At 47.9% G+C, this 23,485-nt stretch overlaps 1 protein-coding gene across 2 annotated transcripts in view; it reads left to right on the plus strand.

Annotated features, from left to right (window-relative positions):
* The first annotated feature begins 1,863 nt into the window (after positions 1 to 1,863).
* LMF2 (lipase maturation factor 2) overlaps positions 1,864 to 23,485 on the plus strand; it is a 482,758-nt gene continuing 461,136 nt past the window's right edge. Inside the window, exon 1 of one of the 2 annotated variants that reach the window (XM_069629496.1) lies at positions 1,864 to 2,074. In XM_069629496.1, coding sequence (XP_069485597.1) covers positions 1,981 to 2,074 — 94 coding nt within the window. In that variant the 5' untranslated portion in view covers positions 1,864 to 1,980. Of the gene's footprint in view, positions 2,140 to 23,485 lie in introns of both variants that reach the window. The other variant, XM_069629497.1, reaches the window with a different exon arrangement.

Raw genomic sequence — 23,485 nt, forward strand, 5'->3', positions numbered from 1 at the left:
AATGGTAAAAAGTGCAGGACCGACACCAGCTTGACCAAGGGTTGTATGGTCGTCCTGATCCCTATGACCTCCTGGATGTGGGTGAGGAGTTCTGTGATCGTCTTCTTGTTGAGGGGGTAAAGGGTGAGCATTTATGTGTCTGTGAGGGTACATCCTCCTCCTCCTCTCTCCAATGCCTCCTGTTCCCGCTGGTGATCCTCCAGCCCCTGCAGCGCAAAGTTGCCCTGGAGCAGCTTCATGTCCATGTCCACTGTGATGAGCGGCACCATGGTTGTGTGGGAAAGTGTTCTTGGGGAAAGTGTGGCCCTTTTGTACTGTTCCTGTGCACATTTGGTGCACCTGGGGCAATTGGGGTGCACCTGTGGCCTCATTTCCATCACCTGTGTGCATTTACCTGTCTGCTATGAGGTGTAGGTATCTCCGCCTTTGTTTTGCTGGTATTGCCGGCTGAATTAGTCAGTATTACTAGTGAATCCGAACTCGTACTATGCTGGTAATACCAGCGCTTGTTATTGGGCGAGTCAGAAAATCTGTTGCCGGTACTTCCAGCACCGGTATTTCTGGGACAGGGGATGCATACTGGACCAGAACTATATAAGTGATGGTAAAGAGAATTACCAGCCTGTGAGTTGAGAACTATGCTGGTACCAGTGTTCTGGATGCTGGCACGAACCCATAGCTCTCAACTCACACGCTTTTGGCGGGTGTCACCCGCCTTCTAAACAGCTGACTCACCCGCCAAGCCTCCTGCATGCCCATTAATTTCAATGGGCCTCTCACCCGCCAAAAATAAAATCGGGTGTTTTCACCCGCCTTTGTGACACAAATGGTTGAGAGCTATGCATAGCATTCATGCCAACCATCCCGATTTAGGTGGGAGACTTCTGATTTTTCAGTTAAAAATATTGCTATTTTTCACGGTCTCCCGCCTAAAAAAACGTTAGCCCCAATGCATTCCTATGGGGAAATGTGCGTCTCCGGATTTCCCTGTGGAAATCTCCCTCCCAGGTGCGTCTGAATGTTGCCATAGCTCTCAACTCACCCGCTTTTGGCGGGTGTCACCCGCCTTGAAAGCAGATGAATCACCCGCCAAGTCCCTCAGGCGCCCATTCACTTCTATGGGCCTCTCACCCTCCAAAAAGAAAATTGGGTGTTTTCACCCGCCTTGGAGACAAAAAAGGTTGGGAGCTATGATGTTGGCATGTATGCATGGCAATAGGTGACAGACTTCTGTCAATTAAGTTGGTGATGGGATATGTTACAGCATACATGTGTGCTGTTTGGTATCTCTGTCTCATAGGCGTTATCATCCAATTTGGTATTCATCGAAAGTAAGTACTGGGACTAGAAAGAGGGACGTGTGCTAATGCCTAGATTATTTGCCGGTAATGTTTAATACTGGGACAAGGAAGAGTAAAACTAGTCGTAATGAGGATAACCTGTAAATAATGTAGGCATTCACAAAGAATAGCAACTGCCTCCCCGCTGTAGGAAGAGGATTTGAAAATACAGCCAAAGCAAAATCAGCCAGCCTGGCTATAGGACGAGTACAGTCAGTAAAAATAAGGTGGCCATCTTTAATGGCAGGGCTGCTGCCGTGCAATCGCTTCATTACACAACGTAAATTGCTATGTCAGCTGTGCTTGTCCCCACATGTCTTCGTAAGCCCCCTTTACTCCCGCTTTAAAAGGTGTTTCTTGCAGTGACAACGGTATTCTGCACTGTTCGGGAAAAGATCGCAGCAACACTTTGCTTCGATTAACACGTCTTCAAGTGGATGCTGTATCTGTCCTCTTTCTCTGTCCAAAGTTGCGTACTGCTACGGGTATCACGTTTTCTGAGCTCGCGTGCGTCGCGTAGACTACACCCCACGTCTGCTGAACTAGTCCAGCGCCAGCGTGGTGTCTCGGTTGCTTTCCAGCAGCAGAGAGTGCGTGGCCGAAGTTTTTCCTCTGTGTCCTACAGCACCTTCCCCGAACCATGGGGGGTACACGTCTTCCCCGGCGAATGTTCCTGGCGTCGCTTGCCGGAATCTACGTGTGCGCTTTTGCTTCTCTCTATATGCAGATACCTGGCAAGTATTACTGAGATGCGAGACGGTCTGTTGCCAGGAGGATACGTTTGAGGAACAGAAAAGAAGCAAGTTGGCATACATGTTGCAAGAGGGGGGAGGGAGAGGGGGGGGGGGCAGAGCTAAAACGGTCGGTGGCGGAATGTTTCAACAGCACGGAAGGGGTGAAACTGGAGAAGGCAATATGTGAAAGCAAGGAGCCCTGCACGGTGTGGGGAGCACGAAGCGGGGGAATACGTAGAAATGCGGCATGTGTTGTGGGAGCCCCAATAAGTAGTGTACAAGCTTTTAAGATAAAGGTTCAGTAGTAGTAGTACTCTGATTAATCTCGATACTAAAAATCGTCGGCAGTAATAGTGGCAGGCCCATAAATCACCCTAACCATAGAACAAACGCTTGCTAATTGCCACCGAACGTGCTAGGGCTGTACGCGCGTTCTTTTTATGTTTTAATAGTATTCTATAGTGCATGGCGATTGGCAGGATGGTTGTAGTCCAACAACAGCGAGCATAACTGAAGCGAAAGGGCCCGTTTTTAGGCGTGCTGTCTGTCCGTTTCTGTATGTATGTCCTTTAGAGGATCTAGCCTAGCTGGCAACCTGTCAAGCGCTCTACATAAAACCATATATTGGTGAGAGCCAATTGTGCGTGAGTTTGTGTTGGTTGTTAGAAGATTGCATGGTCAAAAAAAAATCAGTTCTTAAGTCAACCGCATTGTTAGTGTTCATTATGATAACATCTGTTAAAATTGTAGTGGGTAAATGTGCTTAGTTGGTAGGGTGCATGAAATATGCTATTGGTCCTGCGCCAGCCACTGGTTGAAGTTTGTTTAGAGCAGGTGTTTCCAACCTTTAAGTTAAGAGCTACTTGTAGTTAATAACCACTACTGGGGTACCTGGCGTGTCCTGGAAAAAGTTGCTCTTGTTGGAAAGTCGTGCTGCTGTTTGTTGATGTTTTTCAGAAGGTCTTGCTATTTATATTTGCTTTGCATCAGATGGAGCTTTTCCAAGTGATGTTTTTTGTGTAGCATGTTTCAGTCGCTCAATGGCTTCAGCACATTTGAGAAAATGTCCAAGAAAGATTGATTGTACTCTCTTCTCATGAATTAACTTTAGTAAACTGTAACCTTGCCTTTTCCCATATTTGGAGTGGTGTGATCTTCTTTTTTTTAATAACATTTTTAAACCAGCTTTAATGAACTGTATACAATTCAAAGGAATAACCAGCACATCGAACATTTTGCTTGAGACACTTCAACATTTTGCCTCCTTCTAGTACCTACTGTAATGAATCTGGATGAGCAGCAGTAAATGGGGGTGTCTAAGGAGTGAATTATTTTGCACCCAAACATACTACAATCTTGCATCAGACAAATGAGGAATTCATGAAAAATTTGGTAGCAGTATGTTAAACAGGGTGGATTTTGTATAGCTGAACAAATGGACACACACCCCCACCTCTTTTATACATAACGATTAGGTGGGATCTACTGGTGAGAATTACTACGGTGATTGCCAGAGTATGACAATTTGTACAAAGACTTTTGTTTTATTTGCTTTTTATGTTAAAAAAGGAACAACACACGTATTTACCCTGACATTAATAACTTCAAAACAAAACATCTTTCATATGCCACCTCACGATTGTCAAGCATATTCGAATGTAGGAAAACCACTGAGACATTATTTGAATGCTGATGCTGCATGCTATCCACCCAGTGCTCAGTATCTGGTGTGTATATTGAATACAGCTACAGCACTTGGATGCCGTCAGACAGGCTTTTGATTTTGGGAAGTAGTTTGTCTGAGAAAGGCCTGTCTATCACTTTGTCTGAGAGTGCAGAGTGTGTTTGTGCCTAACTACACACCTGCCATGGCAGAAATAAATTCAGGACAATGCTCACATGTTTTGCTAAAGACTTTGAACTTTGAAGGATGCCTATGTAGCAGTATTTGCATTGCAGCATTTACCTACTTTTTTGGGTCTTAGACCGCTTTCTTTGGGAGTTATTTTTCATAATGTGTGTATTATTTGGGCAACGTAGATTACAAATTCAGTTTTATCTTTACACTGGAAGAAACATATCGTTTTTCAACTGAGAAATCTTTTGTTGGATGGTGCATCTGCATCCAGGACTTCAACAAAGGTCGTTTTTGTTTCTTTTGGGGCTACATGTCCAAAAACAATTTGAGGAGTATTTAATTCAATTGTTATGATTTTAAAACATTCATCATATACCACATTATGAAATGCAGTCAGGTTTATCGTTTTCCCCAATTCATGCAGTGTTTACATGCCAGGTAGAATCTAGGCAAGGGGAAAAGTAAGACAAGCCCATTTTGTTGACTACCCTTAAGTTTTTTTTTTGTCAAAGTAATTGGCAAGATTGAAAAAATGAAAATGTTTAAATCTTTGTTTTATAGTGATGACTTGAAATGTGTGCTAATCGTATAACACAATCAGACAATATATGAATGATTATATTAACAATTTGAGCAGTATGGTCGTAGTGACAGGTGACTTATTCATAATGGGCGGTGACCTGCCAACTGGTTGCAGTACTGCAGCTAACTGAATTGCTGCCTCCATGCAGGAATCTTGCAGGTTATTATGGTGCTTGGCCATGCATGGCTTGCACATGCCGATTTCAGACATGTTGAGGGCTCCAGCACCACAAACCTTAATTAAAATGACTATTATGACATACTGTTTGTATTGACATCAAAATATGTTTTACATTGGTGGTGCCGGCACAATGGCAGCATATCCTTCGCACTGTTGATGACCAGGCATCTATTTGAATTGTCCATGTACTGGCGAATTACTTGTACATGGTATGGAGTTTTGCATGATTTGTAGCTAGAACAGTACTCCTGCATTGCACCATTCCAACCTAGTATTAAAAGGCTGTTAACTCCTTGACAGAATTTGAACATATGCATACAGGTTCCACACAGATCTTTGTAGATCTCCTGGTTTGTGTACATAGCCAAAGGGGATCAACCCTTTTGGTCTCCCATCACATGGCTCTCAATTTTCTCTGTATTCGTCGCCTTGTTTTGTACAGTGATCTGTTACTTAGTAGCTATATTCTAAACGTATTATATAAAAAAAAAAAAAGTATGGCTTTCCACTGGTCAGGCTGGGCGAGGGCTGGAAGCATTAATAATTTTAAACCAATTTTGGAACATTGAAGGAAATTTAAAATCCATTGGACCGCGTGCAGTTTATTTGACACACACTTTACTTTTCATTTTGTGAGTGCTGCTCAGGGCTACGCCGGCATACTGGCGTAGAAATGCTTGGAATATATATACCTGCTCACTTTTCTTACCTAATTACTTCAGTCATGTTTCATAAAACATAGCCTGGAACAGAACTCTCATGTATTTTTTATTTTTTTAAGTCCTGGTATGAGTAGCACAAAATGTAAGGGGACAGGCACCAGAGTGCAGGCCAGCTAGTGGTTATCCATATACTTGAATGCAAAATTGCTGTTAGAGCTTGAATTCCTGTATTGGGACATGCATAGAAGTGGGCTCTTCCATATTTTTATTTTTTTTAAAAATATATTTTTATTTTATAACATAAATAAAACACCTCAAACAACAAAAACCAAACAAACAAAAAATAAGGCACTGCAATCCTCATCCCTCCCCCCTATGAGCCTGTAGAGTGTCCGCCATCAGTATCCGTTCCATGCGGTGGGGCCTCATCGCTCTCAAGTCCAGCCGAGGCCGACCCCATACCAAACAGCTCAGCTAACAATAACTTCCATGCCGTGAGAGAGCCCGTTTCTTCCTCCTCCCCTGCCATACTGCCATCCTGCCACTCTGCCGTTTCGGCATCAGCCCATTTTTGGAGATCTCGCCACCAGACCTCCACTCGCGGCTTATGACATGACTTCCACCCTATGGCTATCCTGCGTTTAGCAAGCACATAGGCCAGATCTTTAAGTTTCTCAACATGTCGAAGCTAACGCGCCCTGGGATACCCTCCCAGCAGACAGGCCCAAGCCGAAACCACCTTAAGTGTGATACCCCTCCCTGCCAGCTTCCGCGCCACTTCACCCCAGTAGGTTGCAATCACTGGGCACGCCCAGAACATGTGTATCATGTCTGCAATCTCTTCGTTACACTTGGGGCACGCCTGGCGCCCATTATCCAGAAATCTGGAAATTCTAAGGGGGGTCATATATGCCCTGTGCGTAATATAGAGCTGTATCTGCTTAAACCTGGCGTTCCTCGATACCTTTTTGTGGTACCCCATGGCGCGCTCCCACATCCCATCCGCCATCGAGGCCCCCATCTCTGCTTCCCATTCCAGTCTCAGGTGCCCCAAGTCCTTCCCAACCTTTGTCATCAACATCTCGTACAACCTGGAGACCTCATGCCCACCCTCCGATGCGTCATACATTATTTCCAGCGTGGCATCCGGTTCATCGGCCAAAGTAGTTTCGGGCCACGTGCCTCGGACCTCCCTGACAACCCTATGATATGTCACATATTGACCTCTGTGTAGCCCCGACCCTGCCTCCAGTTCATCGAACTCCATCAGGGTCCCATCTTGCCAGATGTCGCCCATAGTGACCAACCTCACTGACTCCCAGTATGTCCGGAGAATAGCTCTCAGCTGCCCGTCCTCCTTCGCCAGGGCGACCCGAGGGAACTGCGGCATACACGGCAAGGGGTCACCCATCATCTGACAGGCCCGCCGCCATATGTTCCCGCCCAGGGCTAGCATCCCAGGGCGCCCCTTCATCCATGAACCGGTCACCGAGATCACCTCCCGCAGATAGAAGGGGGAGCAATCTTTCGCCAGCAGCCTGTGTTCGGAGGTCCATTCGTCGGAGAGCCACCCGGCCACATACTGCAATTGCGCTGCTATATAATAGGCCTCAAAGTTCGGCAGCTTCACGCCACCTTTCTCATAGGAGTTCTGCAATTTCCATAATGCGACCCTGTTGCGCGTGCCGTGCCATAGGAAATTCCTACATACACTATGTAACCTAGCAAAAAACTTCCTAGGTATCATATACGGGATGTTATTAAAGTAATGCAGAAGCCTGGACAGCACCACCATTTTAAGCATAGCTCCCCGGCCCATCATAGCTAAAGGCAATCTTTCCCAGAACCTCATGCACCTCTCAATCTTTCCCACAGCTAGTTCGGTATTAAGCCTGTGTTCTTCCTCGGTCGAGTGATACACGTCAATGCCCAGGTACCGGAAGGAGCTCGTCGCCCACGGGATCCGCAGCACTGGCAACCTCTCCACCGGTATCCCCACATAACCGCCTAACGGGAATAGTGCGGATTTCTGAGGGTTGACCGCTATGCCGGACAACCAGGCGTACCTCCCAGATATACTGCAAATTCTCTTCCGGATGTTTCAAGTATAACAGCATATCGTCTGCATACAGGGATATAAGATGGCACTCCCCTCCCACCTAGATGCCCACCGGGTCATACTGCTGCCGGAGGTAAATTGCTAAGGGTTCGAGGGCCAGTATATACAACATTGGAGACCAAGGACACCCCTGCCTAGTGCCTCTGCCCAACTGCCATCTATCTGACACCACTGCGCCCGTACGGACCCTAGCCAGAGGCGCACTATATAATAGCTCGGCCCACCTCATGTAGCCTGGTCCCAGTCCGAACCGCCCCAAAGCCGCCAGCAGCCACGGCCATCGAACAGAGTCGAACGCTTTAATCGCGTCCAACGCCACTATCACCATTTCGCTGTCCTCATTGCACCCCCATTCAACCACCCTGTGAAGGCGTCTATGATTATGAGTAATGTTCCGATTCGGGACATAGCCCGTCTGGTCAGGATGGATCAGCTTGCCTATCACCCTCCGCATTCTGGCCGCCAGGACAGCTGTTAGGATCTTGCTGTCCTGGTTCAGCATCGACAGGGGCCGGTAGGAGCCACAGTCCTGTCCCGGTTTATTGGGTTTGGGGAGCGGTACTATAATCGCCTCTCTGAGCGATTCCGGCAGCCGCCCCACCTCGAACGCTTCATTAAGCATCTCCAGCATGGGCGGGAGCACCTCCTCACCGTACGCTTTATAAAATTCACTGGGGAACCCATCTGCTCCTGGGGACTTGCAAGTGGGTAGCTGCCGCACAATCTCCTGCAGCTCCTCCAGAGTGATCGGAGCATCCATCTCCTCTCGCTCTTCATTACTTATCCTGGGCAGGCCTATGTCCTCGAGTACTACCTCCTCCCTGCTCCCCCCTTCTCGATCCTCATATAATGCTTGATAATATTCCGCGAATGCCCCCTTCACCCCTTCCTGGGTGTCCATCTCCATGCCCTTTTCAGTGATAACTGATCGGATCGGGGATCTCGGGGTCTCGCTCTTATACAGCCAAGCAAGAAGCCTGCCCGTCTTACCCCCCCCCCCGCATGCAACCTCTCAATGTACTTCCTGTAATTCAGATTACAGAGCCTGTCCCAGTGTTCTGCACACCTCTGCTGCAGATTAGTGACCGCCTCCGTATCAATCCCGCCCTCCTCCAGCTCTTTCTCCAACTCAATCTCGGCCTTACGCAGATCAGCCAGGACTCCACCCATTAATCCTTTGGACTTCGCAATGGCTACCCCCCTCATTACAACCTTAAAGGCCTCCCACAAAGTTCCAGCCGACTTGACACTACCTGTATTCGTCTCAAAATAAGCAACTATCTCCTCCCTCATGTCCTCTCTGAAGACTGGATCCTTGAGCGCTTCCGCCCTAAGGCGCCATGTTGGAATTTGCGCACGTGGGGGACGAAGCTGCCATCGCATGACCAGGGGCGAGTGGTCCGAAAGGACTCTCGCCCTATAGTCTATCTGGTCACACTCCGCGACAACGTCCGGAGTGGCGAAAAAGTAATCCAGCCTTGTGTGCAGCTGGTGCGGGGCCGAATAATGCGAATATTGCCTCACGCCAGGGTGTCTCGTCCTCCACACGTCTGCCAGGCCAAGGTCTACCAGCAGCGTCTGCAGTACCCTAGCCGCCGGGCTGGGTCTGACCACCCTGTCATCCGACCTGTCCTCCCTGGGGTTTAGTACACAATTAAAGTCCCCACCCCAAATCACCGAACCCCCCATCCCTTCACCAAGTCTAGTGCACAGCGTCCTAAAGTATGTCGCCGTGTTCTGGTTGGGAGCATAAGTATTTATAATATACACTACTTTATTTTCCACAAGCCCCCTTACCATGACCAGCCTCCCATCAGACTCCACAATCTCCCCAAGTAGCTTAAACGGGACATGTGGTGCAACCCAAACCAGAACACCTCTAGCATAGGCAGAATATGTAGATCCAACTACTGTCCCTTTCCACTTCCTCCCTACCAGTTCCAGTTTATCCCGTGTCAGATGCGTCTCCTGTAACAAGGCGACATCTATCTTTTTCCTTTTAAGGTACAACATGACCTTGTTACGCTTAAGGTAGCTGTTAAGCCCTCTAACGTTCCACGTTAGTATCCTAAGGTCCCCCATGATTTATCAGTAGCTCCCCCCACCTTCCCAAGTCTGCTCTCCTCCCCCCCGCCTCAAGGACCCCATTTCCAGTTTCTCTCCCAGGCTCATATTACAACTAACCCACCCCACCCCCCTAACCCAACCAACTGCCCAGCTCCATCCCTGGATCTCAGGCATCCCCGTGTTCGGTTCTCTCTGGAAGCCAAGTAGAGAACCCGACAGGGTGTACCCCCCACACAGTGACTAACCTAAACTCAAAATGGGGTACAAAGAACAGCCCCTGGAGGCTCCTCACCCTAGCATCCGTCTCCGCGCGCACTGACCCTGTTCCAAACTCTCAACGCATACTCTTCCATAACAAGGTCCCAAAGACTATATTCCAGTCCCAATGTTCATAGCCCGACCGGGCCCGCAGCGTCACTTAACTCTTCCCGTTTCATCCGCTGTTCGCTCCTCCGGCTCCTGAGGACAGTTTTGTGCATCGAGCCACTCCAGGGCCTCCTACGGAGTGTCAAAGAACAGCATCTTGGTCTTGAAGAAGACCTTCAGTCTGGCCGGGTAGAGCAACATATACTTGTACCCAGCTGCCCTCAATCGCCTCTTAACCGCCCCATAGTTCATGCGACTGCGCTGCACTTGCAAGGTGTAATCGGGGTAAGCAGTAATGGTCGCCTCTGGTGCCCCCCTTGCGAAAGTGTTCGAGGATCCTTTCCCGATAATTGAGGATCTTCGCGATCACTGGCCTGGGCGGATTCCCTGGCAGTGGTCTCCTGATCAAGGCCCTGTGCGCCCTCTCCACCGCAAACCCCTGCGACAGGGCTCCCCTAGTGATCTCCTGCAGCAGCAAGTTCTCAATAAACTCCGTGGGATTCTGGCCTTCAGCCCCCTCCGGCAAGCCCACGATGCGAACGTTGTTTCTCCGGGCACGTCCTTCCGCCTCTTCAGCCCTGCTTTCCAAGTTGCCCACCCGCTGCACCAGGGCATGGATATCACGCTTATGTGCGGTACAGTCCGCCACAGTTGGGCCCATTTCCTTTTCCAAAGTTTCCGTGCGCTCAGCCAGGGCTCGCACATCATGCCTCAGGAGGTTCACGTCCTCCTGCACCGCCCCAACCTGTAGTTCCATTGCAGTTTTCAATTCGGCCACAGCAAGTTGGAGCTTGGTCTCCCACGTCGCCTTCAGGTCCGCGATCGCAGCGAGGACCTCCTTGTTCGCACCACCGGCGGCCATCTCCTTGGTCTGAGCCTTCTCCTTGCTCCTGGCTCCTTCCGGGCGGCGTCTTGGCGTAGTCGTCGAGCGTGGGCTGTTTATTCTTTGCTCTCAGAAGCTTGTTCGACATATCTCCTGTTAGGAGCGTCCTTCTGGCCGCGCTCAGGTCCAAGGCAGGGAGGCACTATGCCCATGCACCACAACTCAGATTGAGAGTCCCAGCTCGCCCAACAATCTCAGCCACCACTGTCCCTCAGATGGGCCGGGTCGCGTTGCTTCCTTCGTAGCGCCCAGAGTATGCTGTGGGAGCCGCCACTGAGGTCCCGATCCACTGCTCCTTTGTCCCCTCGTCAAGCGGCGGCGGCCATTTTGTCGCTCGTCGAGGTCTCGCCACCGGCGCTTCACTCGGCTCCTAAGTACACGTACGCAATGCGAACCCGTGTAAAAATGTATCCTCGCGTGCAGCCGACCTTCATGTACGCAGTCATCACAATCTTCGCCAAATCGTAGTGGTCCTTGCGCGGTATCAGTCGGATAATGTACGGATCAGCGGGAGCCCCCGTACAGGCACGTCTTTTCACATGGCTTCCAAGCCACGCCCCCCCCAGGCTCTTCCATATCATGTCAAATTCAATCTTAACTTTAAATACAAGTGGGTACCATTATCTTCAAATAAAAAAATGAATTCAGTTTGACCATGAACAGCAAAACCTGTCACTGGATGTACCTTTATTTTTTTAAATTTTTTTCTTGCAAACTGGGACTTACAAATAGTGTGTGTATATAGTATAATCTAATCACACAAACATTTTCCATTCCGATTTGAAAGCCTACAATTACCAGCATGCTAACTGAAATACATTTAAAACGGTGAGACTGAAACGATCACAGCCTCAGCTATGTTTTACATGGCATGCAGATTTATGCACCATGTAAGGAGTAAGACTCGGACACAGTGGCACCTTGAGTGTGGGTTACAGACTTTTATTTGACTTACAAGAAAATGGGTTGGGGAAATCCTATTTGTTCGTAATTCTGAGGCGTTTAAGTGTTCGAAATTGAGGGGAGCTGGGAGCTGTTTAGCTTGTAGGCTGGTTAGCTTGACACAAACAGCCACCAGAAGCCACTTTTGGCTCCCCATGACAACTGATGGCGTACAAACACACCTATATGAATGTAACAATCATTAGAACACACTAATGGGACATTTAAAGCATGATGGGTCATAAATAAGGTACAAAATGAGTTTACATCTATGCACTATAATTCTCTTGTCCTAATGACTTCACTCTGGTTAATTTGGCTGATAAGCTTTTGTTAAATCTCATTTTATGTACATCTTTGATCAGTTATGTACGCTTTGGCCACTTTATAAAGTACAAATAAAATGCACTAGCACATGGTTCTCCAGTGCTATCTCCTAGTCACTGGTTAATGCTGAAAACCTAGGAGCTGGTTTTAGCTCCTGCTTATTCAATCTCAATTTCGGTCCCTGGGTTACCTTGCATCAACAAAAAAGGAACATCTGTGTCAGGATATTAAATTATAAAGCGTCCTCCGCTCTGTGTCCAAAATCCCCCAAACTGATCCTTACATCCTAAACCTATGTGTAGATAGGGGTTTCTGTAACTAAACCCTTGTAAATTAGTTCTAAGGTGCAGCAAAAGAATAGAGTTCCACTAGGAAGGGGATCTTCCCTTCCCCTAGATTTCCTCTGGTCTTCCAGAAGGCAAGTCAATAATCTTCCATTGTTTTCATAAGGAGAGCACCCTCTCTAAGTACTTCTTGTCTACTGTTTTATTTCTCAGTTCCAAAAAAGGAGACGGCTCCATCTTTGGACAGGTTTCCTGTTTCTCTCACTCTGAAGATAGTTTAGATCTCCTTTGCCTTCTGTTCAATTACTCCGTTCTTTGAACTTCTGTCTTTCTCGTCTTTTTAAACGGATTACCACTTCCCCTTTTGTCAAAGTTCCAGTTTTATTCAAGGAGGAAATGGTCTTCTGCACTCTTGCCAGGGTATTGCAACTTTATATATTTGCTTTAGAAAGTTGTATGGGTTCTCCCTTTTCCAATGTAGGACCATTTCCGATTGGGATTTCAATCATGCGTTTCTCATACTCTATTCCTCCCACCTGGTTTACTTTCCTGCCAGGGTGTCACAACATTCTTGAATGTAGGTCCCAGACTTGCACATTGCCTTGTGTACTATCTTGCCAGGGCTTTTCCACATTGGCTGCTTCACTACGTGGCCAGGGCTTTCCCACCTTTCATGCCCACTCTGTTGTATCCAGAAAACAATCCTTTTCATATGCTGGGTCACCAACCCTTAACAATGCCTGCATCAGTTTTCTGTTTCACTGTCCTTCCTAGGACTTTTAACCATATTCATATTGGCATCAACTATACTGCCTTCACTTGGTCTCATGTTCGTATTGGTATCGACTGTTCCTTCTGTCTTTTGTGCACTGTGTATCCTATGCGGAATTCACACTGAAGCACCCTGGTAACCTGTTCACTCTAACCAGACTTACCGGTCTTCTGTGGGTGCTTTGTGTTCCTCACGTTTCGGCCCACTTGCTAACAGTGAATTCTGGGAGTCGCTCTTCTTCCACCTTCCCTCCGTCGGCATTCAGCAGCTCCAGCTTCCGTTGACGGTCATGTCAAACTTCTCCCCGTTTTGCTTCTCTGCATGTCATTCTGCAGTCTTCTCCTTCCTGGCCTTCCGAACAGTGTCAGAATAAGTTAGCTGCAGCGTCTGCTAGTCTTGCTGCTTCTCTCCCTTTGGTTCACTGTGCATGGTCATCCACATTACTCCATCCCTCTTCCTCGTCTCAGTACTTTAAAATGGGAGGGGGTAAACAGTGTTGCTTGTTGGAACGTGGGAATTAACAATCCACTCTACAATAAACCATAATTGTGTTGCAAAAGCACATGGCTGTTAGGGAGTAAAAACAACCCTTCAGATATGACTCTTACTATCTCTCTACTTTCCTGGAATTTGTCCTCACTCAGATGGCCACCCCCAGTATTGGCCAGGTGGCTTCTTCCTTTTCCTGGCTGCATAAAAGCTACCCTCCAGGGAATCATTGACAAGGCCATCCGGTTCGTCAGAACCCCTACCCTTAACAATCGCCCATCATTTGCACCTCTTGGAGGTAATGGCCAAAACACACATTTCCCATTCACTTCTGTTATTGATGGTTAACCCTTTGTTGGGACACTGCCTAGAGCCATTTAAGCCCAGATGCAGCCCCTCCTCCCATTGTGCGCACAGCTTTTGACTGTTTGCTTTGCAGGAAGAGGACAAATAAATCAACACAGTGCTCATTTTGGTGTCTGATGCAAGGAGCTACTGGGGAGCGTTAGTCAAACGACTTGTGGCTAGCAAGCTACTGGTTGGAGACCCTGGATCTCGAGAGTGGCATACTCTGCTGCTGTCATAGGAATTCAGAACTCTGGCTGCAATAGAAGAGGGCAGTAAAGGGAGGCTAATGGTTAAAACGTATGAAAGATTAAAACGGGTAAGCAAATGGATAGGCATGTAGTTTGTGATAGTTTTCATAACTGTAGAGATGGTGTACGATGAAAGGGGAGCACTGATCAGAAAGGGCAAATGCTTAATGCCTTTTACAAATGAGCAATCCTGTATGGTATGTGTGTAATCTCCTCTAGAAGTGCAGTATGCCTAATAACATTTGTATGGGAAGATTGGTCCAAGAGACCCCCCCCCCCCTGCATCCTCTCCCCCCTGTGAAGTCCATGGCTCGTCAGGGGTTCCCTCTGCCACCAGGGCCCAGGTGGTGGGTGGGACACTGGCTGAAGACATTGACCAAACATGCTGTAATTAGCTAGGCCCTGGAAACCATTTTGTGAAATAAAGATGGTTTGAGCCCTGTGCACCGCAGCGCGGCCCCCACCCTTGGAGAGTTTCACTTATCCCTGTGGCCGCAGCTCTCTGGCAGATCCGCTGAGAGCCCGTTCCCACGAACAGATGGGACATGAGCTAGTGTTAGATACCAACACTAACATTTCACCTTCCGCAGTGTATCGCTGTTTCCAGTATGACCCGGCCAGCAGGGCTGGGTTGGAAAAGAACTGTAAAATGGTCCCCTGACAAAAGCAGAGTCCCCAAATACTAATGAGCAAACCACCTGTGATGAAACTTTTCTCTCCATGACCTTTCTGACTAAAAACCTGTAACCTCCATGAAGAGGGCAGAATGTGTGCATATGACATTCGGGATGAAGTACCCACATATCCGGAGCTATGGGGTTTTTATGTTATGTTTCACCGAGAAGACTGCACCCCAAGGTCCCACGCCATAACTGAACTAATGCTGCTGGAGTGCAAAGGAAGACAAATGCAACCCTATTGGGAGCTCATGTAAGGGGTGCACGAAAATGCACCATATGTATGTCCAAGCTCACTATGTGTCGCTGCCTTCAGTCTTATTGGCGGGTTGTTCCTGCGTGCTCCACCAACCTTTATACTACCTCACTTATCGCACATGTATAGAAATGTAACAAAATGTTGTGGTTGTTAAATACTTAGCGTATAGGTAACGCGTTGGAAATGGCCGTGTGAAAAGGCACTAACAATGTCAAAACATAAGCTTTAAAAAAGACTCAATGAGTATTGCATATTATGTGAATGTTTGTCTCTTCCACTTAAATCTGCAAAACACGAGGAAAATACCTTTTGTGAGTATATGCAAGGCCATTTCCCCCCCTCCTCCCATTGAAGCCTGCCAGACGAAAAAGCAGAGGCCTGTGCTGCTCTGCTCCACCTCCCCCAATTCGGCTGGAGCCGCTTCAAACATTCACATTCCCCCACAGCACCCAAAGCCACGGCCTGCCACCTGAACTATTTACAACCCAGCAGTAAACCCCGGCCTTAAAACACAGATCCAAAGGCGCCCTTTCTTAGGCTCCACGACCCACCGGCTCACCTTAGGTTAATGGCCCCTGTAAAATTAGGACACCCAATATTATAGCAACACTACAGGAACACATTCATAATGACTTCTAACAAGACATAACTCGGACAGCCCGTCCCAAGCCCTGAGACCCAACCTCGCGACCTATGATACCCGGTCAACAGGACGATGGTAACCATGTATTGATGTAGCACCAGAAGACCCTACTCGAGGTGCATTCCTTCTGTGTTGCATTAACCTGTAGAGTAACCTATTGGAAGATTTATCTGAGAAGATAATATTGCAATGTTGAATGACTGCAGTGTGCGAGGCCTTAGAGCAGAAAGTAAGGAAAGACGTTCATCACTGACACTGGTCACGGCTGGCACAACAACACAGTCCGGACAAGCCCAGGTGATCTGCCCGGCCCAGCCCAGCCCACGAGGGTAACCAGTGACGTCCACCGACCACGGCAAACCACATCGCAGCAGCACCAAGTCGTCGCCACCCAATCCCTACAAACTTGTGCCCCCTATAGCATGTAGGTTCTTATGACGCTTTTTGTAAATATATACGCCTGTCTTTGCTATTGTCAGAGCGCTCTCGGAGTTTGCAGAGTCCTTTGCATGCCCTATTCTGATTGATAAACTCCCATTTAAGCTCACCCGCACTTTGTCCTAGCCTTATTCCCATCTTGGGAGAGTCCATTATTGTCTCTCATTGTGGGGAGGATCGTGCTATCTGGGGGACGCTCGCCTTCACATTTAATAGGCTAATTAAATGCATTGCAATTACGTAATAGCCTGTGACAATGCTAAGCAGCCCAGCTGCCAAAACCATCATTGCAGGCCTCCAGGAATAGGCATTGGTTCCTTGAATGCCTATTCAAATGAAGAGGCAGATGGAAGGTATCCATCTTTGCATCGTCCCCCCCCTCCCCATTTCGATGTTAGAGACATGAATGATGTACCTCACTTGTGGCATCTACCTACCCCCTCCCCCCTCACCACCATTGTATTACCGATGCATGAGACCCTACTCACTAAGTCACCCTTACAGACCCTCCCCAGATGATGTCGCAGAGGCAATAAACCTGCAGGCAATTGAGGAATGCGGCAGGGGCTCCTCTATTACCGGCACAGAGACACTCTGGCCCATAAAAGCCTACCCAACGCAAGAACAGAAGACTCAGCCATAGGGCCAAGTTAACTATCTTTATTATCTAACGAATGACGGGGATCACACTAGAAAAAAACAGAAATTCTCCAGAGCTCTCCTCATCCGAGAGTGTCTCACCCGATTTTATCCAGGTGTGACATCAGAAAATCAAACACCTTCCTCGAAACCTTTCGGGCATTCACATTGCTCAGCTTGGGCTAACTAAATGTAGCTTCTATAGTGGTTAGTTATACTATTGGCTAGCGGGTGGTTCCTCCTGGGACCACCTCTACAATGTTGCGTGGTCGCAGGAAGACCATTGGCTCCTGCAACATAAATCTTCACGTGAAAGGTGACTGACTCTGTATTGGACAGAATGTGTCCTCTCAGCCCTGGGACCCTGGAGGGTTACCAGACTGAGTGTACCTTCTCAAGGTAATGAGAATGAACATGGAGGACTGTGTTTCTTATGTTGCCAAGCCTGTGAGAGTGCATTCAGTTGGCCGTCCGTGAGCAACACTTGCATCTTTCCACCTAGTTTTTTGGGAACAACGTCTCTGCGTCCACCTCAATTGAATGGGCATTGTCCGGTTCTGCTGGGCCGCGTGTGTTGGGACCACGAACTGGAGCTCTCACCTGTAATTATGAGGCTTTGTGGCTGATCATCCTGGTAACTAAACTTTCAGTCTGCCCTCGTCCTTTACTGGGTGCATCGTCTCTGCGTTCCTCTGGCTGCAGCGATCATGTTAGTCCCTTCATATACTCGAACTTGTCTCTTGCTTCCTCATTCACCTGAGTGGGTCTACAGCTCCCATATTTATTCTTATGACTTTTCCATGTTGGTGGCAGTCAAGCCATGTGCAAACTTGGTATACACATACTTTGTGGTCCAGCTTTGGCGAAGGAAGTTACTATATATAGATATGTATGTGTCAGTCATCTATATATACGTGAGTCATAGGCATGTGTTTTGTGTCTATATGCAGTAAGCTAGAACATATTCGTCTAACTTCATGAATGGATGGCTATGTACTTCAAGAAGAAGTGCAGCTATGTCATGATGATCAGTGATTTCATTGATTTCTGGTCAGTTGATGGCATCCAAATTTCTTCAAAATCATTGACTGGGTATGGCCTGAATGGCTGTCTGAGGTAACATTTATCACATCCGCGATGCATCGACAATGGCGGCGAATGGCCTAAGCGTGAGTCTGGCCGAGAGTCGTGTGGGGTTAATGACATGCTTGGACCTCCGTCTTCATGATGGAACCACTGGATGAGCTGTAACTATAAAGAAGACAAGTTACTTCATAGCTGGGGCCAACACATGTAGTTGCATTCGGCACAATGCATATACCCATCCAAAACAATGATGCACTTGGACACGAAGAACATGCTTGCATCCATTAGGTTAGAAAACATATTCTTCTATGCTGTAATGCAAGACATACGAGAATAAATAACCTGTTTGCTTAATGCAGAACTGAACTAAAATGAGTGGCCATGTAGATGGAGGACGCAGCCACGTTTAGGTGAATGGGGAAACATTGAGAAGCCTCAGGATTGCAAGGGGGTGCTGTCTCGCTGAGCTAGCGGAGGAGGTGAGTATGAAAAACTCAAACCAGCATATGTAAAGAACAGACGGTAAACTGGTCCCAGACGTCATCTTTCAGAAGAAGCAGAGAAAGTAATGTTGCAGAAATGTCTGTTTCTCACGAACTCGGACCCAACATCGAGAGGCAAGCACCTCCAACAAGTATCTAGAAGCCAGAGGAGGTAATAATGCACACAGTAAAAGGGCTAAAATCCTCATAAATTACTGAGCCGAATAATTCAAAATATGGCCTCTACACACGTGATTTGCAGCTTGCAGAGAATGCATGTTCATTAGATCCCAACATGGGTGGACAGAGACCTTCGTTCCCAGCCATTTCTCTAGGACAAAGATAAAATATAGTACCAAGAAGGCTAAATGTATTGGCTTGCGGCCTGGGGAATCAGAATGGCAACCTTATTGGGACAAGCAGCACCTTGGAGTAGTTCTCTTCTCCTTGAATTGCTGCTCATGTGCTGGTAACCATTCCGATCGCCAAGGTTGCGTGTCATCCCTGACCAATCCCCTTTCACCTGCTCCCCTCAACAGTGTTGCATCCATCACTCCTAAAGCACCCTGAGGACCTGTTTCCCCATGTATCTTTTTGTAGTTGGTGTCGTGCAGATTTCATTAGATGTGGCTGGAACAATCGGAACACTAACCCTCATACAACCTATATTGAACTAATTAATTCACCCAATCCATCCTAGGTTTTTCGAGTATTATTTATTTGTGATGTCATGTCTGCTTAAAAACCATATGCATGCCTGTACCAAGCAGACAGAGAATCGGAAATCCATTGCTGTCCCGGTTGCTGAATATATTGCTTCTGTTTTTCTGGGCGTGGGATTCCCCCCTGGCCCGCCCAGTGCATGTCCATAGGGGGTTTCCTCACTGTCCTAACACAATTTACTGTTTTGTACCTTAAACATTATTAAGTTGGTTATGGGTTTTGGGAGTGGGGTCTGATCTGGGTTGGGCAACTAGGGGATCAAACCGTAGTGCAATTTTACTGTGGGAGCTCCTAATTGGTGGTTTAACTTTTTCCTAATCCTGACTTTGTATTACATTTTTGAAATGATCTATTTAAACAGGTTAATGCATACGTTATTTGTGGAGCCACGTTATGACGATTGTTCTCTTTTCGCTGAGCGGAGTTGCTGTTCCTTTAACAATGGGACAATCAGTATTTGCCTCTGTTAACCTCTACAGTGGCAACCATGTATTGTCCTGGCTTCCTCTCCAGAGAGGCAGCATATTCGATGACCCTAGGTACAAATATTCTGGTCCACAAGTACATGACTGCATTGTCCCCTAGTCAGTATGACGAACCTCTCCCAAAACACCTTTAGGATTTCAATTAACTAATTACAACTCGTGATTATTTTACTCATGTTTGATGTTGGTACTTAATCCTTTCACCTCTGACATTGCTTCTCGCAGCACAACGTAACACTAAATGCACAGACGCCACATTACATGTGACTCTGGTTACAGCACCCACCAACCCCTATCTCTCAGACCATCCCACACACTCGTAATGCTTGAACTTAGATGAGACATGCAACATGTATGTACACCTCAGAAGTAATACCAGAGCCGCATCCCTATACTCAAAAAAAAAAAAAGTCTAGGAGCTTGCCCACCCACAACAAACTTCGGTAGAATCTACATACATCAGCACACAAAAGGAAAGTTACACTGCTTCTTTTAACCCAACCCATTGTTTTTGTTTATTAATTTATATAGTGCTCCGCACCCTAAGGTATATGGGTGCTTTGTAGGTTACTTGCATACATTAGTAACAATAAAATGATCCATTTAGACGGGTTACAATCTGCAGGACATGAGGGATCAAAACATACATTACGCCAATGTGTTTTAGCACTGATGACCATCGGGGAATATACAAAGAACCAAATTTGTTATATATAATCACGATGTGCTACCAGGTGATGGGGGTGGTTGCCTTGTGCTTGTTATATATCCTGATCAAAGAGCCATTTTATTTTTCTTATTTATTTTTTTTTTCTTCTAAATCTGAGGAAGGACTGGTAAACTCTTAAAATGGTGGGCATGGAGTTCCAAAGCTGGACTGCCATAAGTGGGAATCTGCCCCCCCCCCCCCCTTCTTGAATTTGTATCTGGGGACCTTCAGACAGGAGTGAATGGTCCTAATAGGGTGAGTTGAAGTATTTTTGCAAAATTTGATTTTCTATGAGGTACTTAAGTGCCGAGTTGGATAGGCATTTGTGGGTAAGGGAGACTGCTTTGAGGTGAATCCTATCTTTAACAGAGAGGCAATTACAGTTGCGTCTGGCCTCCAATATGTTGTATTCCAGGAATGCTAAGTGCAGTTAAGAGTATTGTTCTGTAAGATTTGAAGTTTTTTTTTTAAACTCTGGTTTTATTAGCATTTTGCAAAAATACAAACAGAAAAAGGGGGCCTAACTAAAGCCCCCGTTCCCCCCCTACATAACTCCCACCGACCCCTCCCCTCGCTCGGAGCCGCCCCAAACAGTAAAGAGACCAAGCGTTCACATCTTTTCCTGGATTTTTGAAGCGCCGCAACATGTGACCCATTCAGTTACTGGCTTGAAGCCGATTTCGCCCCAGGTCGAGGGGACCCCTCATTTGGATATTGTCCTTCATACCGGTGGTCACGCCCTGACCATCCGGGGGCATGGTTTCGGAGCCGGTGGACATCCCATCCCCATGTCTGCTGGACCCCATACCATTCCGCGAGGAATGAGCATGAATCCTTGTTCACCAAGGCAGTCAGTTTGTGCATCAGGAACATGTTAAGTTTTTTAGTCAAGTTTTGTTTGGATGGTGTTTCCAGGCTCTTCCACCTCTGGGCTAGGGCCACTCTGCCTGCTCTCAACATAGTTTCCCACATACTTGGGTACCGATGTATTTCCGCTTCCTCCGGGGGAGGCCCAGCAACATGGTCAGCGGGTTGAGTGGCAGAGGGTCTTCCATGACCTCCGCTATCCAATCTCTCACCGACTCCCAATAGGTCTGTACCTTCGGGCATAGCCACTTCATGTGACCTCTAGTTCCTCTCTGACCACAGCCCCTCGGGCATTCGGTTGATACCCCAGAGAACATTTTCGAGAGTTTAGCCGGGTCCCTGTGCCACCCCTGCAGGATTTTAAAGTTGTGTTCCATGTCCGAGGTGAAAAGATTGCCATGAAACGATATCCTGAATATGTGAGCCCAGGCGTCCTCTGATACCTCCTCCCCCGCCAGATCGTTCCAAAAAACAAAGATCCCTCGCCTAGCCTGGAGGTCATGGGTGTTCAGGATAGTGTATAAACTGGAGACGGCCCCCTTTCTGGAGGTTGCTGAGTCGAGGAATTTCTCGAAGGGAGTTAGTTGTCTCCGCAGGTTAGGGCCCCAAGCAGGGTAGTTGAGGATGCCCTTGAGACTGAGGTATTCGAAGATGGATAGGATCCCACCTGCCAGTCCCTCCCGGAGGTCCTCATATCTCAAGTATTCTCCTTCCCTGAACAGCTGGCCCGCCCATTCCAGTCCCACATAAGACCAACTCTGGGAATGTCTAACCCTCTGCTGCCCACTTTCAGGGGGGGCCCCCACAGGGAGGACATGGGGGACGGCCACGAGGAAAGGTGTGCTGTCTGGGGGCATTCCCTCCAAATGTCCCAGAGGACACCCAGGGTCGGGTGGGACAGTGCTTGTTTCGGGATAGACTTGCAAGGGGCCCACAAGAGGTTGCAGACTTTTAGGGGGTGGACGTCCATGTCCTCTAGGTATGACCAATATGTCCGCAACCTTTCCTTCATGTGTTCTAGGAGGACCCTCAGTTGTGCTGTGTTGTAATACAATTGAAAATCTGGGAACCCGAAACCCCCCCTCTCTCGGGAGAGTCAACGTGGCCTTGCCTATCCGCAGGGTTTTCCCCTGCCATATGAAGCCCCTGACCCCCTTGTGTAGGTCTATAAATGTTTGAGCGGGTACCCGGGTAGGGAGGGCTGTGAAGAGGTATAAGAGCCGAGGCAGTATGTTTATTTTGACTGCCGTCATCCGGCCGTACCATGAGAGGATCATTCCTCCCCATCTCCTCAAGTCAGAGGCGATCTCGGTTAGCATGGACTCGTAGTTGGAAGACCCCAGTTTTGTTAAGTCCCTAGTGAGGAGAACCCCCAGGTACTTTATGGTGTTCTTACCCACCGCTATCCCGTGGAACCTAGTCAGGGGGTCCAGTACCGGGTCTGCCATGCGCATCGGGAGGAGGACAGATTTGGTGGTGTTTATTTTCAGGCCCGAGAACCTCCCGAAGGAGCTAACCAGGGACAAGATGGGAGGGATCGAAGCGCCCGGGTCCACTAGGTATGCTAGTATATCGTCCGCAAACACGGACAGCTTGAATTCCACCTCTCCCCTTCTAATACCCCTGATGTCTGGGTGGGACCTAATCGCTATGGCCAAAGCCTCCATCGTGAGGATATACAAAAGGGGGGGGGGGAAAGAGGGCAGCCCTGTCCAGTCCCGCGGGTAAGAGGGAAGGATTCCGACAGCACTCCGTTCACCTTGACCCTGGCAGTGGGGGATCTATAGAGGGCGGCAACCCAGCTCTGGATGTGCGTCCCAAAGCCCATTCGTTGAAGGAGGAGGGTCATGTATCGCCATTCTACTCTGTCGAACGCTTTTTCGGAGTCTAGGGACAGGATGCATGCCTCAAGATCTGAGTTTTGGGCGAAGTGAATAAAGTCTATCGTTTTGCGGATATTATCCGGTCCCTGTCTGCCCCTAATGAAACCCGGGTATCTCCAATGTCTTCCTGTTATCTAGACCCAATGATTTCCGAGGGGTCGCTGGTGTCACCCCTCCGAGTCGGCCCGGTCCTCCTCCCTTGATGTTGGAGGTGTGTTCAGTTTCTTGAACTTCCTCGCGCCGCTTTTTCTCCTCCTGGGGTTGGGCTGGGGGGGGGGCGGCTCACCCACGTAGTCTTGGATCGCGCACTTGATGTCTTCTTCAGTCACCAGCGTTGTGTGTTGGCCTGAATATTCAAGAGGGGAGTCAAAGGACCTGTACCGGACACCCTT

Source organism: Ambystoma mexicanum, chromosome 12 (assembly GCF_040938575.1).
Source record: "Ambystoma mexicanum isolate Mex_15411 chromosome 12, UKY_AmexF1_1, whole genome shotgun sequence".
Taxonomy (NCBI): Eukaryota; Metazoa; Chordata; class Amphibia; order Caudata; family Ambystomatidae; genus Ambystoma; species Ambystoma mexicanum.